Consider the following 17241-nt stretch of genomic DNA (forward strand, 5'->3'; position numbering starts at 1 on the left):
ATAGGCTTGGAGAGCCCTGCTTTCATACAACAAATCAAGAAGGTAGAACTAAAATACACTTCATGTCATCTCCTTTTAAAAATTAATTTTGTTTTTCTAACATTTATCAAAATAAAATAGTTTTATAAGACAGTGATGGTTCTGTTGTATATCTAAGTGTTAAGACACCGGATACAAGCCAGGGAGATACAAGCTTCCTTCCTTTCTTTCTTTCTTTCTTTCTTTCTTTCTTTCTTTCTTTCTTTCTTCTTTCTTTTTTTCTTCTTTCTTTCTCTTTTAATTTCCTATTTTACTATATTGGTCATTAAGGTTAATTATTTTTATTAAAACTTACTTTTGAAAAGTGGGAGAGGTGTTCACTTCCTGATTTATACTTGGCCCTTAATTTGTCACACTTCTGAAGAGTAAGGCATATATTTTAAGTGGAGATAATAGCATGTACAGAGTGGGAGGGATGGAAACAATACATGAAATATACGTATCTGGATTATCTGGGCCATCTGTAGAATTAAAAAGGAGCATGTTGGTAATATGGGGGAGGGTGAACTGGAGAGGGCTTTGAAGGCCAAATTGAGGGATTTGAATTGATTCTTGAGCAAAGGAGTCACAGATGATTATACAGATTTGAGAAAGCCATTCCTTAGGAACTAGGAGTTAGGAGACATATTTGCAGGAGGTGATAAGGATCTGGATTAGGCTATAGTGATGTCAAATCTTAGAATGCACAAGAATCTCCTGTGGTGGGATGTTTGTTAAAACTACATAGTTCCTTGGCCTCACCTGAGAGATTCTGATCCAGTAGATCTGGTGTAGGGCCTGGGACTTGACCTTTTTAATGAGTGAAACTTGGGTGGTTATGATGTTGGTGGTCTAGAAACACCGGTTGGGTTATAGAAATGGAAAGGGTGGGGCAGATCTTAGACTATGAAGAAAGATGTAAATACAGAAAAGGAAGGAAGATGTATGAAAGACATCAAACATTTACTGGGAACGGAGAGAAAAGGGTCAGAAGAGACTTACAGTTACAGATTCCTAGAGACTAGATGAGCAGAAGCACTGAGCAAAGGGGAACCTGGGAAGGTGTCATCAGAAGAAAAATAATAGGTGGCTTTCTCATGTGCTCAGGTATCTGTAGACAGTCATGGAGAGCTGTCCTTGAGACAACCGAGAATGGGAGACTAGGGAAAGTGGGGTGAGTCAGGGCTGGTAACTGCTGATCCTACTACACACTAGTAGGTAATAGCTGTGTTCACTGAAGGAGTGGAAAAACTAGAGGGATTAGGACTGAGGGAATGGTGGTTGGGAATGGAGAAAGGGAGGGATTAAAACAAAAAAATCACAGAAGAGGGTGGCTATAGCTGGTTCAGAGGCTGGTGAGTAGGAACCCTCTACTGGAATGCTTCTTCTCTATTGCAGAACAGGGAAGAGAACTAACATGGATGAGCTTACAAGGGATCCTCTGAGTGTGCCTTCTTCCAGTCCTCCTTGCTCTACACTTACAAGTGAGATTCGGCCTGATCTGAGAAATGGGTGCTCCCAAACACTTCAGTGTGCATGTCAATCATCTGGGGATCTTGTTAAATATGCAGATTCTGATTCAGTAGCTCTGGGGTGGGGCCTAAGTTCTGCATTTGTCACATACTCTTAAGTGATCTCATTGTTGCTAGCCCTCAGATCACACTCTGAGAAACAAGGTGTTAAAACCTGTTGGTGAATGCTCTATCTACAGAGGCAGAAAAACAGCAGGCAGACAGATCGAAGTAAAGCAAGAAAGCAATTTGTCATTTTTACAAATTAAATAAAACCCTAAGATGGTTTAGGTCAGTGGTTCTTAATGTAGGGCAATTTTGCCAACTAGGGGGCAATGTCAGGAAACTTTTTGGTTGTCACAACTTGGGGTTGGGGCCACTACTGGCCAGTGAAGGATAGAGGCCAGGGATGCTGCTAAATATCCTACAATACACAGGACAGCCCCACAACAAAGAATTATCTAACCCAAAATGTCAACAGTGTCAAAGTTGAGAAATTCTGGTGTAGAAGACAGAAAGTTTTGTAGTAGAAAGAGTATAGAGTTTGAAGTCTAGGATCTAACACAAGCCCCAACATTTATCAACTATGTGAGTCTAAGAAAAGTCACTTTGCTGAGTTTATTTCCATAACTATGAAAAATGTGGGCAGGTTGTGGGGCTTATGACTCAGTAGGCCTCTGTAAATAGAAGCCTCCTTTCCCTTCATTTGTACCTTAGGGTTCTTGGGCCAAGAAAGAATAAAAACCAACACAGACATGGAAGATACTAGAAGGTCGAAACAGACTGGACTTCTAGGCCAAGAGAAGATGTACAAGTTAGTACTAACCACCAAGTTGCCAATAACCATGACCATCATGAAGACGATGAGGCACATGGCCTGGCCTGCCACCTCCATGCAGTCCCACATGGTCTCGATCCACTCCCCGCACAACACTCGAAAGACAATGAGGAAGGAATGAAAAAAGTCATGCATGTGCCACCGAGGGAGTTCACAGTCCTGGTTGATCTTGCAGACACACTCTTTGTAGCTCTTTCCAAAGAGTTGCATCCCCACCACAGCAAAGATGAAGACAATAATGGCCAGCACCAGGGTCAGGTTGCCCAGGGCACCAACTGAATTTCCAATAATCTTAATCAGCATGTTCAGGGTGGGCCAGGATTTGGCCAATTTGAAGACTCGGAGCTAAGGGAAAAAAAAACCAAACAAACAAAAACCAAGTGATACTCCATCCATTTTCTTACCACATGGCTAAAATAAAAGCATATATCATTAATAAGATCAGCTTACATTTATTGAGCACCCTTGGGAAATTCCCAGGACTTTCTAACAGTCTTGGACTAAACTGGGAGAAACTGAGGCACAAATAAGGGAAAACCGATTAATTTTACAGTTAAGTGAAAGATTTAGAAGTAGGAACCACAAATACTGGCTTTAGTCCCTGAACCAATCTACTTTTTTAAAAAGCCATACATGAACATACCTTTTTCCTATTAATTTTCCCTCAATTTCTCAAGGGACATATCAAGGAAAACATGATATGTAGTGAACTAAAAGATTAGTATGGTAAGGACAGTGACAATAAATTATCTGTCCCCTTAAAAAAGCATTTAAAACTTCTAAATAGCTGTTTTGCTTGCCAATAAATAATTAATGGATGATATGAAACTTTGTGATATGTTTGGAATAATTTGGAAGGAAAGCACAACTCCCGAGAAGGGGCGGTTCTACATATGTCAAACATCTGAAAAGGGACTATACAGGGTGGGGCAAAAGTAGGTTTACAATTGTTTGTACGGAAAATAATACAATAATTAATAAATAATAATACAAGAATACACTGTGCTTCATGTACTCACAACTGTAAACCTACTCTGCCCCACCCTGTGTTGATACCAATTCAGAGGACGGAACTTTGGTATGTCAATCATGAAATTTCGATATTCTATAGTCATTCATGTGACCAGATTACAAGGTCTTGGCTAACAGCCTGAGAATGCATAAAGACTATGAATGGAATGATAGTAATGAGGTTATCATCAGTCATAAGTTAACAACTCAAAGATAATGTAACAGGAATTCTAGCAGAAGCAACAGCATTGATTTGAACATTTTTATTTTATTTTATTGAAAACTTTAGTCTTATCTGAGGGTTCAAGATTTACCAGGTGTTGCTCTGTGTATATCTGGGTCACTCATATTTTTCCCTCTTGACTGGCTTCTAATTTATTAAGAATATTAGTGCTAAGGCTTCTATCTTTTAATCCGGCTTCTCATTTTGTAGATAATGAGAACTGTTCTCAAAAAGTCTATCATGAAAAAAAAAGTCTACTGTGGGCTGGATCCTAACCAAAGACTAGTAAGCAGAGGTTCCAGAAACTTGGCAGATGTTAAGTTTGTGAGTTGGACTGAATGAGATCTCTATTTTACAAGTATTTCTACTCTATTCCAATTCTCTTACTTAAATATGCTGACGATCCTGATGAAAAAAAAACACCTTAAATTCTTTCAGCTGCAAGTGCACAGGTATCTTCCCAATAGGGAGAGAGAAACCTAAGCTAGTTCTAATGCTTTGTGTGAGCGGGATCCAAGAAGCTTCTCAAGGGACTTTGTCAGCACATCACACTTATGCTTATGCTAATGGGAAACTATTCTGAAGATACTGTTCACTATTCTTTCAGAGTCATTTTAGTAATTACACATTAAATTCTTCAAATACATTAATTTAAAAAATCCTTCTTAGTTAATGATATGGAAAACAAAGCCAATGTTCAACAGCTAATTTCAATGTATATATTTTAAAGATTATTTTATTTTCATTTTCTGGAAGGAGTTACCAAAATAGAAGCAACGAGGAAAGCCATCTTTGAGTAAGGAGGAATTTTTGCCATTTCAGAGAGATGTTCGGATAAAGAAATAGGTCCACAAGCAAATCCAAATAGGATCTCAGAATAGTCCTCGGGAGCCCTCCTTCATTTTTTACATTAACCATTACCTTAGGAGGAACTTCCTAAAATTGACATCTGTTTGTTCACTGATTTTAAAAACTAACCTCTATATTAGGTGTTTAGCAGGACAATTTTCAAGGTTTTATTAGCTAAGCCAATAAACAGCCAACTGGAATTGGGAGCAAAATATAGCTAAGGATTTTTAAAAATCGAATTAACTTATGCAAAACTCCTTCTAGTATTTGCAAGACAGGAAATGTAAAAAGAAACTGGAGAAATGTGGAATACCAATCGGAAAGATCGCAGCACCGAAAGCCCCTCCACATCTGCTAGACTCAGTTCCATTAAACTGAGGGAGACAATAAATCCGTCAAAAATGTTCCAGCCTTCTTGGAAATAATAGTAGGGATCCATGGCTATGAGCTTCAGAAACATTTCCGCTGTGAAAATTCCAGTGAAAACCTAAAGGGGGAACGCATGGGTTAAGAAAAAGAAATAACAGGAGAATGGCTTTATCACCATCTTTGAATATAATATATCCAAGAAGCCTTGAGAACCAGCCTTGGTTAAATTCTGCATCGGAGGAATCAATTTCTGGATGTCCCATGACCATGCCACATGATGCAGGAAAGTCTTATTTTTATTTTTACTTTTAAATATATTTTTATTGATTTCAGAGAGAGGAAGGGAGAGGGATAGAGAGATAGAAACATCAATGAGAAAGAAACATTGATTGGCTGCCTCCTGCACACCCCCTACTGGGGATTGATTCCACAACCGGGGCATGTGCCCTGATTGGGAATTGAACTAGTGACCACCTCTTGGTTCATGGGTCAATGCTCAATCACTGAACAACACTGGCTTTCTTTCTTTCTTTCATTCAAATATTTTTTATTCACTGATTTTTAGAGAGAGAAAGGGAGGGAGATTGAGAGAGACTAGACATTAGTTTTGTTGTTCCACTTATTTATGCATTCATTGGTTGCTTCTTGTATGTGCCCTGATGGGAGATGGAACCCATAACCTTGGTGTATCTGGACAATGCTCTAACCAACTGAGCTACCTGGCCAGGGCCTTATTTTCCTCTTGAATGAAGTACTCAGCCCTAACGTTTACATCTTTGTTGCCAGAACCACCCAAATCACATGATTTAAATGTAGCTGAAAAATGATTCTAAGCAATGAGAATACCACACAGGTGACTGCTTCTAAAGGGTCAGCAGTCATTTGAGTATGCATGCTTGGGATGTTTGCCTAAATAAATAAATAAAAAAATCACTCATCCTATTTAATAAAAGGCTAATATGCAAATCGACTGGACCGCAGAACGACCGGTCACTATGACGCGCACTGACCACTAGGGGGCAGATGCTCAATGCAGGAGCTGCCTCCTGGTGGTCAGTGCGCTCCCACAGGGGGAGCGCCGCTCAGCCAGAAGCCGGGCTCATGGCTGGCGAGGGCAGTGGCAGTGGCGGGAGCCCTCTCCCGCCTCCGCGGCAGCGCTAAGGATGTCCGACTACTGTGGGGGGCGGGTCTAAGCCATCAGTTGGACATCGCTGAGGGTTCTCAGACTGCGAGAGGGTGCAGGCCAGGCTGAGGGACTCCCCTTCCCCTGAGTGCACAAATTTCATGTACTGGGCCTCTAGTTGTTTTATAATTATATTAGGAAAATACAGCATTATTTCTGATTTGATATTATGTTTTATCAAACTTAAACATATGCTACAGGGTTTCTTGTTTTAAGTAGTAAAGCAACAGAACATTGCTAAAAGTGTATAAAATACAGGAAAAACATCCATAGTCTCACCACCTTGCATACAACTATCCATTTTATACATCTCCTTTCTGCTTTTTTCAAATGTGGACACACTTTGACAAAGTTGTAAAATCGCTGTTACCTGTCTCCCACTCCTCTGCCTGACAGAGCACCTTGTGCTGCCTAATGCCCTCTGTGTCCCACGGCCTTAGTCACATGACAGGCAGCAGGGAAGTACAATGCCATGAACAAGCCAGTTCCCTCGCTCCAAGCTGACCACATGACATCAGACTCTTACTGAATATTATGTTTTTTAGAGGGGAAGACTTTAAATGCAATAGATTTAAAACTGACAATAAATTAGTACTTATAACCACTTGGTTACCAAATTTACACATGAAGGAGTTTAAGAAAAATGTTAAAGAAAAGGTCTGAGGAGAGAATTAAAAATAGTGAAAAATACTTAAGATTACAGATATTGTGGAAATATACGGAATTGATGTATAGAAATGTAAAACCCCCCAGAATGACTTGAAGGATAAATATCAAAACAGATTAAGTGGGCTACCAGTTTTTGGGGTCCATATACTTTTCTGTGGTTCCCCATTTTTCTACATTGCAGATGCAGTATTCTAAAATGGAAAGAAAATATGCCCTGAAGAGATCCACTTAAGCAAAATCAAAGTTCATAGGGCAAGCTAAGTATCTACAGATCAAACATCCTGCTAAGTGAGGCCAGGGAAAGTTAGGGCAGCTAGTCAATTCCGGACATACATTTTACCCTTAGTGCAAACCCATCAAAGGTTTCTCTACACAGACATGTTCGTCTGCTTGATGCACCCAGGTAGAGGCTGCATTTGCTGTCCCACTGGTTCCTGGTGAACACACAGGAAGTGCCCAGTAATAAGCACTGGCTGGCTGACTACGGGGTATCTGTACTGTGGGAACGTGGTCCCTCTGAGAAAATCAACAATGGCACAGTCCTGTGGTGCTGCCTTCCAATGGGGTGAATGGCCCCCAGACGCCTGGTACGAATGTCTAGGACAGAGGCCAGCAACCCTGTTGTTTCAACACACAGCGTGCTGCCATCATTTGGGGTTTGGGTGAAAACAAATTTGCAACCATTGCTGTATGAAGAAATGACTTTTTTTTTTTTAAACAGAGGAGTAGATTTATGGTTATCTCTACGATGTCATTCTTATTTGCTCTGAGATATGCTTCTTGAAGCAGATAAAGAAGAATAAACTAGTAAGCAGTGAATCAACAACTGTATATAAATGTCCCTCTCGTGAATGTCATCAAATATTCATCTAGGAATTTATGTCCTAGTGCAGCAGTTGTCCAGGTGCAGTTGAGGATCCCTGGGGTCCCTAAGACCTTTCCAGAGGACATGAGGTCCTCCCTTTTGCAACTGTGTGAGGCCAGATTTCTTTCTTATGCTTCAGCCAAAACAATATTTCACAAAGGACTGAATACACAGCAGATAGGAGAATCTAACTACCTCCTATTAAACCAGACATGAAAGATATTTGCAAAAAATGTCAAACAATGCCTTTTTTCCTTAGAAAATATAACTTTATCCCGTAAAATATGTTATTTATGTAATTACATAATGGGTACATTATTGTGATTTTAAATAAATATTTAAGATTCTCAATTGGCTTTAATTTCAAATATGGTAAATATCAATAGATATAACTATCATAAACAAAAGCTTTTCAGCTCTTTTTAAGAATGTAAAGGGGTCCTAAGACCAAAAAAAGATTGAGAACTGCTGTTCTAATAGAATGTCCTGAATTCAGAGTTGGCATATCTTTTTAGTTGGAGCAAACCCCAGACTTGTGAAAAGTATTTAAAAAGAGGTATGCATAAGAGGCTACAAGGACACAGATGAAAGAAAAATTAAAATATAAAAACAATTCCTTCTGGTTGAAAATGTAGTCAAGAAATGATAACATGTGTATTTGGTAAAGAAGGACAATAACTTTTTCCTTTTTTTGCTTAGAATCTCAGAAAGTAAGCTTACATGTCAGGTTAAGCTTTTGCCCTTCCTTCCATAGTCCCAACCCCTCAAATGGCTCAGTCCTAAATCCCTCGGGTGGGCGTCCACAGGAGGGAGGCCGGTGCCAGGTGCTGGGGCCTAAGCAGAGCATCTGTGCACGGGAGTAGCCTGGCGTGGGCGGTCAGAGCCTGTGCAGGCCAAAGAGGGGGTCCAGCTTGGGGGGCAGCCCAATACAAGCTGATTGGGATGAGGATGGCTGCCCAGCACAGGGTATCAGAGTGTAAGCAGGATGGAGAGCTTTCATGCAGGGGAAGCTTGGAGTGGGGTGAAGCGGGGGGATCCAGGTAGAGGGAGGCCCAATGTGAGGCGTTCAAGTCTAAGTGGGGTAAGGGAAACAAGAATGTGTGGGGTGGCCTGGCCTGGGGGTCAGAGCCTGAGAAGTATGAGGAGGGATCTACATGGAGGACACCAGCGAGGGAGCCTGAACAGTGCGAGGGCACCAGCTGTTAGAGGCAACAGTGGCTTCTGATCAAGTAAGTTAACATATGAAAGACAATGGCAACCAGGTTTCTTTTTGTTAGATAAGGAGCTACAAACATCGGAAGGAGAAAACCAGAATGAATCCTGCAGGGCTGGGTTAGAACTGGAAGTGACAGCATGAACTCATGGTTTTCAGCATATACAGTTAGCTTGAGAGCAGCAGGTAGCCCTGCACTGAGAGGGCCGAGGCCTGTATATTGCTCCAAGAGATCCTCACTTCCAAATATCATTTTCTACTAACCCAGGGCTCCTTGGGAAATGGCTGATTCCAGGCCTGAGGCAGGAAAAAGGTAAAATTAGCTTGGGAAATCTTGTGGTACCAGAAAACAAGGAAGTAATGAGAACGTGATGAAAGGACCCAGAAGCCAGCCTGAAGGGACTCCCATTGGCCCAGTCTGGAATGGTGTAAACATCAAAGTAAATGACAGTTCTAATTCACTGGATAACATTGAAAACCATGAGTCCATACTGATATAATTAAGTAAAGGAGTGAATCAGAAATTTAATGAAGAACAGAAAATTCAGATAGTTTTAAAGTACCTTCATCACAAATACTTATCTATACTAATAAAAGGGTAATGTACTAATTAGACCCGGTCGACTGGCCATCTTCCAGACGTCTGACTTCCTTCCGGACAAAGCCATGGTGGTGGGGGCTGAGGCAGAGGCAGTTAGGGGCGATCAGGTCAGTAGGGGAGGGCAGTTGGGGGTGAGATCAGGCTGGCAAGGGGTTAGGGACAATCAGGCCGGCAGGGGAGGGCAGTTGGGGTCAACTAGGCCAGCAGGGGAGGGAAGTTGGGAGCGAGATCAGGCCGGCAGGGGAGAGCAGTTAGGGGCGAGATCAGGCAGGCAGGCAGAGGGGTTAGGGGCAATCAGGCAGGCAGGCAGAGGCAGTTAGAGGTGATCAGGCAGGCAGGCAGGTGAGCGGTTAGGAGCCAGCAGACCGGGCCACTAGTTAATTATAAATGGTAAAGAGTAACTTTACAGGGGAGAAGCCTGGCAGGCACCTCCTCAACCAAGTCACCATCACCAGTAATGACACAAATGAAAAGTGTGTGCCACCTGGCAGGTGCAATGAGAGGACAGCCTCACTTGTGTGACATTCCTGCCAAATGCATAGCTTGAGCCTAATCATGAGGAAGCATCAGACAAACCCAAACTGAGTGAATTCTACACAATATCTGGCCTGTAGTCTTCAGAAGTGTCATGGTCATGAAAGTCAAAGGAAGACTGAGGCACTTGCCCAGGCTGAAGAAGATGAAAGAGAGGACAACTAAATGCAATCTGTAACTCTGAAACGGAATCCTTTGTTATAAAGGATATTACTGGGGCCCATGGGAAAAACTTGAAGGGGCCTGAGAATTAAATGGCTGCAATGAATCCATGTTAATTTCCTGACTCTGATGTTAAATTAAGGTTCTGTGGGAGAATGCACTTGTCCATAAAAAACACACACTAAAGTATTCGGGGATGAAAGGCTGTGTCAGCAACTTACTCTCAAAAAAAAAAAAAAAAAGGGTATACTATACTTGAAACTTCCCAGTACGACTGTTTAAAAAACCACCTTATAAACCTACTGTTGTGTTCAATTGGTTGCAAAAAAGGCAAGAAAAGAATCATGAAAAACAATACAAAAGTTGTGTAAGTCACATAGCTGCCCTGGGCTTCAACTTCCTTTAGAAAACACGGGGGTTGGATTGAATTATCTGTAAGGTTCCTTCTATTCTTAGATTTTTCTTGTGGGGAGGGCAGAAGAGGCAGGGATTATAGATTTACAGAAGGCAGTTCTCATCTCCCCTCAGAAACACCTGTCGGCACCTCTACAGACAGACGCACCCAACCACTGTCCTGGCTGTGGGAAAAGCCTCTCATTCCAACAAGGAGACAAGGGTGTGCTCACATCGGGTTAGTCTCACCTTTTCTTATCCTCTTTTTCTCAGGTTTCTACCAAAGACTTTGCCCAAATCTCCAAGCCTGTGAAAGTTCTCCTACTGAGTTACACTAATACAGTTCCTAAGATTTACAGAGTACTTTTCATGATTCCAAAAACTTTGGTTTAAGTTCTCATTTTATCCTCCCACCCACTGATGGATGACATGGTATTAGCCTCATTTTATAGATCTGGACAGAAGTTAATTTCTGGACAGAAATTAATGGCTTATTTAAGGTTAAACAACATTTCTGGACAGAAATTAATGGCTTATTTAAGGTTAAATGGTATCAAACAGGAATCAATACCCAAACCTTCTGACTTCTAATTCTGTGTTCTTTCTGCCAAACTCAGCACGTGTGTTAATTGGCAGAAAGTACATTTTTGAGCTTATGTTATTATTCAGAAAACACTCATAATGCAAGTTTTCCCGAGGTCCAGCACATATCCAACTGCCTCATTTGGCATCTTCACTCTGAATAAATAGACATCTCATTCTGAATACATCCAAATAGAATTCTTGATTTAAAACTCCAAACCTGTTCCTTCCTCAGTCGTGCCATTTCCCCTGCAGTAACTACCCTCCTAAATCTAGGCACTATTCTTCATTTCTTTCCCGTCGCCCTCACATGTAACCCATCAGCCAGTCCAAAGCATCCTGGCCATGCACTACTCGCCATCCCCATTGCTAATTGTACCCTTACTTTCCCCCTTGAAACCCCACTCCACCCAGTGCTTGCTTATTGCAGAATCTGGTTGTGGTTAGTGTGCCTCATGGAGTCCCTAAATATTACGACCTTCTCTCATATCCTCTCTCTTCACCAATGGTTCTGGGCAAGGTCTTCTGAATGCTCACAACTGTAATTTAGGTGTGGCCCTACATCTCTTTAGATTTTTAAGAAAGGGAAAAATCATGGTATTTGCTGGTTTGAGGGCCATTCTGCTGGTAGTAGGTGAAAAGGTCTCTCAGACTCCCTTGGAAATTGAGAACCTGTTCTGTAAAAACTTTGAGAAAAAAAATGCTATAAGGAAAACAGCAGCAACAGCACCACCACCAACAAAATCCATCAAGTCATATTTCTTATTATTTAACTCATGGCTAGTACAATAAAACTTATAGGTATATAATATTGTTGGTTGACTCAAAATTCTGCTTGATGGCCAGCTAGTTATACAGCAAGCTTACCTGAGGCACCTTTCAGAGCCAGTGAGCACATTTCCTGGACGTAGTTCAAGACTATGGGTATTTCAGCCCTGGTCAGTTGCCTCAGTGGTTAGAGCGTTGGCCCCCGGACAGGTCAATTCCCCGTCAAGGGCATGTACCTCAGTTGCAGGTTCAATCCCTGGCCCTGGTCGGGGCATGAGTGGGAGGCAATCAACCCATGTTAGAAACATCTAACACATCACTGTTTCTCTTCTCCGTCCCTGCCCCCACATACCACCTCCCCCCTTCCCTTCCACTCTCTCTAAAACTCAATGGAAAAAATATCCTCACTCCTCAGGTGACGATTAAAAAAAAGACTATGGGAATTTCATCAGACTGCATATGAGTTCACATCAAGCAGTGAGCTAACCTAGACATGAAAACTGGACAGACCACAGAATCATCTTGGGTGTGTACCAGGGAACTCAACGGACTCAAAGGATCGCTCTTGCCACATGTGTTTTCAGAATCAGAACTCAACACGATGTTATAATGCTTTAATAGTGCATTAGGACTTAAGGCGGAAACGTGTGTGTGTGTGTGTGTGTGTGTGTGTGTGTGTGTGTGTGTGTGAGACAGAGACAGGCAGAGAAAGAGATAGAGAGTGAGACAGAGGTGAAGGGAGGGAGGGAAGGATAGGGAGAGGGAGGGTGAGAAGTTGGAGGACAGGAAAGGTGAGGAAGGCAGGAAGGGAGAAGAAAAAAACATATACCAGGCAGAGATTATGCTCAAATTAAATGGTAACAACTAGATTAGACATGCCTATGGCGCGACTCCTAAAGAATAAAGAGGCCCGGACGACCTAGAGGATTCTTTCCAACTAATTCTTTACTATCTATCAAAATTCAACCAACTCCTGATTTTTGCACCAAAGAAGTAAAACAGATAATCCCCAAATCACAACTACTTGACCTCAGGATCCGTTGTGTAACCTATTTTTTAAAAGTGTATATTATCTTCTAATTAATATCATAAATGACATATAAGATTAAGCTAACATTAAAATAAACTTGGCACAGATCAACTAATGGAAACTGGATGACAGCCCAGAAGTTGGACTGGAGGGGAAACCAGCCTGGAGTTAAAAATGTCCCCGAGACAGTCCCCATCTGGGTATGAATATGACCGTGCAGGCCAATTTACAGTTACACTGAATGCACTAAAGAGCTCCCCTATTGTGTGGTGGTTGTCACTGAGAGTGAGAGGGGAAAGGATTTGCTGGACCGATGCAGGAATCAATGTGAGAAGCAGAACGAGAAGAACCCCGAAGTCCTTGGCTCAGGCTACTGAAGCCTGTGCCATGCCTCCCATTCCGTCACCACAGCTGGCCTTCTGCCAGCAGCTCCTAGCTGACGGACGTCTTCTCGATTCTGCAGAAGGAGGAAGCAGCCCAGGGGTCACAACAGTGAGCAGAAGCGGCTGGGGCCCGCGGCATATGTGGGAGCATTTGCCTTCCAATTAACTATTACTTTCTCTTCAACCAAACCTCTGCTTTCAGTATCAGAAAAACACGTCCTACAGGCAGCACATGTTCAGATCACAAAACTGGGAGATGGCGCTCTGTCTTACCAGATTCCCCACAGACAAGACATGTTCGAACTGTGGCGTCATAGGATGGTGCTCCATCGCCATGAACAGTGTATTCAGGACGATGCAGATGGTGATGGCCAAGTCCACAAAAGGGTCCATCACGATCAAGTTCACAATCTCTTTCAGTTTTATCCAGTAGGGGTGACACTCCCAGATGAGGAACGTATTGGCGAATTTATACCAGCACGGCGGGCACTTCCTCTGGGACTCTTCCAGCTCTGCAGGGAGTAAAGAACAAAGGTGGCCCCTCAATCCCTGTGTGGGAACAAAGGAGACAGCTGCAGATCCTCACAGGGCATCGTCGCTGTGATCACGTGAGGACAAAGTGCAGACTCTCCCTTGGGTCCCTCGGTTTTCCTTCTCAAAGGAGAGAGGAGGCAGGATCAGTACCAGGTCACTTCCCTGTTAATAATGATGATCTAGTTATAAACAAAATTCAACCCATCTGTTCTGGGAGCACGCAGAGCAGTCAGGAGCTTAGCCTCTGGAATCTCAACTGGCTTCAACACTTAACTGTGGGAACTTGAGCGAGTGATTTCAATTTCCTGTGAGAATTAAATGAGCTAAATTAAAGTGCCTCAGAAGACCCTAGAACAGTGGTTCTCAACCTTCCTAATGCCTTTAATACAGTTCCTCATGTTGTGGTGACCCCCAATTTCATTGTTACAAATTGAACATAATTAAAGCATAGTGATTAATCACAAAAACAATATGTAATTATATATGTGTTTTCCGATGGTCTTAGGCGACCCCTGTGAAAGGGTCGTTCGACCCCCAAAGGGTTCGCAACCCACAGGTTGAGAACTGCTGGCCTAGAACATTGATTTTCATCTCATGGTACACATAAGCCAATGACTAAAATTCTGCGGTACACCAAATTATATATATTTTTCTGATCTGACCCAAAAAAAGGGTATAATTTTGATTCATTCACACTGGACAGTTATCATTGTGTTGGCTGTTGTCATTTTTTAATTTGACAATCTAAGGGAAAAGAGGTCAGTACCCCTGATTAAATAGTTAGATATTGCATGTTTTAAAAACTCTTGCGGTGCACCAGTGTGCTTTGGCACACCAGGTGAGAACAGCTGCCCTAGCATACACTAAGTGCTGCTGAAGTATTTGCTATTGTTATTATCTTTATAGCAGGATCAGCATCATCAACCACGCCACCATGTGTTCGTATGTTCCAAAGATGTATAAGTCAGTGAGTTTACAATTCATAATTCAGTAAGAAATGTAGTTACATTCCTTTCCCCTTTTCTCCCTTCCTTCCCCTTTCTCATCTCTCCTCATCCTTCCTCGTCCTCTCTTACCCTTTCCCACTTTCATCCTTTCCTTTTTGCTTCATCTTCTTCCCCTCTCCTTCCCTTGGTCTCTTTCTTCTTTCCTTTTTCTTCCTCTCCTTCTTTTGTCTTATCCCTCTCTTTCTGTTTGTCTCTTTTAGAAACAGAACCTGTTTTCTTCCAAACATGATTTTATGTAAGCCCCAATATGTAAAATACATAAACCAGGAATTGCTCTAGTTGAGACAAGAAGAGGAGCTTGGAGCCAGTCCAATTGACTTATTCCTTTCCTGAGGGACTTCCCTAATCCTAGGACTCTGATAAACACAGACTGAAAATCACTGAACTAGATGATCTCTAAGGTCGTTTATAAAGCGAAGACCAAAAAGGATGCTTAGACCCTAAAGGCAGAGAGCCATTCAGCTGGCAGCCACAACCACTTGGGCACGAGGCCCTACAGAACAAAGCTCTCCCCAAATTGAGTGTGAAATATAACAGCTAGGATTCCGAAAGTCCAAGGATCTTGATCCTGGAGAATGTTAGGAGATGTAACTTTGCAAACCTGTCAGCATGATAATCCTTAGAGGCACGGTATTGGTTCTAGAGGGTTGGCTATAATGCCCCCCCCCCCACACCCCTGTCCAATTCTTCTGACAAAACCAAATCATTCATGGAATAAAGGAAAGTTTCCCAACATTTCACCACCAACAAGATGGAAACCTTCAATTAGTCTACTTTCCCTTTTCCAACCAGTTGGATGGTGCCTGTGGTGATGGCTTTATTTTAGACGGGGTGCTTTGCTGGGTTTCTGATTGGCTCCCTGGTTGCTAGGAAAATGGTTGCCTTGGTTTTTCAGATTTAAGGGCCACAGTAAGCGCCACGTGGGAGTCTGCGTGGGAAAGGAAGTCTGTGAAGAAAATTTGCTTTGGCTTCTTCCTCATAGAACTCCCTCCGTTTCCAAGGTAAATTTAGTTTTCTTCCCCCCCTCCTAAAAGAAAGAAAATGAAAAGGTTCTCTTATTTCCATAAATTCTTGTAGTACATATTTGGAAATCTGGTTCCGTTTCTTTTTTTACCTCCTCCCATCTCCAAATGTCTGCTGCTCACCAGCACAGCACGCACGTGGAGGTTGAAGCAGCTACTGTTCACATTTCTGACAGTTGACACAATTGTAATGTTTTATAACGAACTAGAGGCCCAGTGCACGAAATTCGTGCATGAGTGGGGTCCCTAAGCCTGGCCAGCAATCAGGGCCTATTGGGGCCAGGCCAGCCGGGGCCTGCTGGCTGCCGGCTGGGGCCTACTGGCTGCTGCTGGGGCCTGCCAGCTGCCAGACGGGGCCTGCTGGATTGGGGGAGGGATGCGGGGAGGGACCGGGGGAGGTTTGCCGGCCAGGGGGAGGGACCGGCGGAGGTTGGCTATGGAAGTGCACTGACCACCTGGGGACAGCTCCTGCATTGAGCACCTGTCTCCTGGTGGTCAGTGCACATCATAGCAACTGGTCAACCAGTTGTTCTGGTCATAACGGTCACTTAGGTTTTTATATATATAGACTAGGCTCCAAGTCTTTACCAGACAGCAAAGAGGGGTTTCTCTGCCCTGTGGGGCACCAAGAAGATTCCTAGAGGGATATGAAATATCCCTTAACCACCTTTACTGAGCAAAGGGTAGATCTTCAGGATTTTTTTCATTTCACCAAAAGTAAGACAACGTAGAATGTTAGGAACTAGAAAAGATCACTAGGTGAATAAGGAAGTGTATAAAGTAACTCACAACTTTACAAACTTACTGGCCTCACATGCCTGGAATAGGGGAAGTAACTGATTTGGAGGAATGAGTTAACTTGGGGGATGAGATGTCCAAAGGTCTGTGGGGTTTCCTTACCTTGCTCCTGGACGTTTTCAGAGAGGGTACTGCAGGTCTCAACTTCAGGGCTACTGGGAATTGTTTCCAGAAAGGGCCTCATAATTCCACCGAGATGGTGGCATTGGCAGACCATGAGGTTTCTGAAGGCAGGAGCTTCTCTCAATTCAATTTAACAATGTTTATGCACCTATAGTTTGCGAGGCACTGGGAAAACGCTGATGAACGCGAGTCCCCATCCTCACAGAGCTTACCATTGCACCGGAAAGGCAGAGAGATGCCAGAGAAGCGACTGTGCTGACACTTGACGTTTGTCAGTTGAATAAAAGAATGAGTAAGTATGCCCTAGCTCAGTGGTCGGCAAACTCATTAGCCAACAGAGCCAAATATCAACAGTACAATGATTGAAATTTCTTTTGAAAGCCAAATTTTTTAAACTTAAACTATATAGGTAGGCACATTGTTATTAACTTAATTAGGGTATTCCTAAGGCTTAGGAAGAGCCACACTCAAGGGGCCAAAGAGCTGCGTGTGGCTCATGAGCCACAGTTTGCCGACAACTGCCCTAGCTGGTTGGGCTCAGTGGAGAGAGTGTCG

At 42.7% G+C, this 17241-nt stretch overlaps 1 protein-coding gene across 1 annotated transcript in view; it reads right to left on the minus strand.

The window, feature by feature from the left end:
• Positions 1-17241, minus strand: part of SCN8A (sodium channel, voltage gated, type VIII alpha subunit) — a 133690-nt gene that overhangs the window by 34376 nt on the left and 82073 nt on the right. Inside the window, exons 14-16 of the mRNA XM_014542022.1 lie at positions 13476-13714; positions 4764-4937; positions 2356-2712 (exon numbers count right to left, since the gene is read on the minus strand). Coding sequence (XP_014397508.1) covers positions 2356-2712; positions 4764-4937; positions 13476-13714 — 770 coding nt within the window. The remainder of the gene's footprint in view (positions 1-2355; positions 2713-4763; positions 4938-13475; positions 13715-17241) is intronic.

This window comes from Myotis brandtii, unplaced genomic scaffold (genome assembly GCF_000412655.1).
Source record: "Myotis brandtii unplaced genomic scaffold, ASM41265v1 scaffold29, whole genome shotgun sequence".
Lineage (NCBI taxonomy): Eukaryota > Metazoa > Chordata > Mammalia > Chiroptera > Vespertilionidae > Myotis > Myotis brandtii.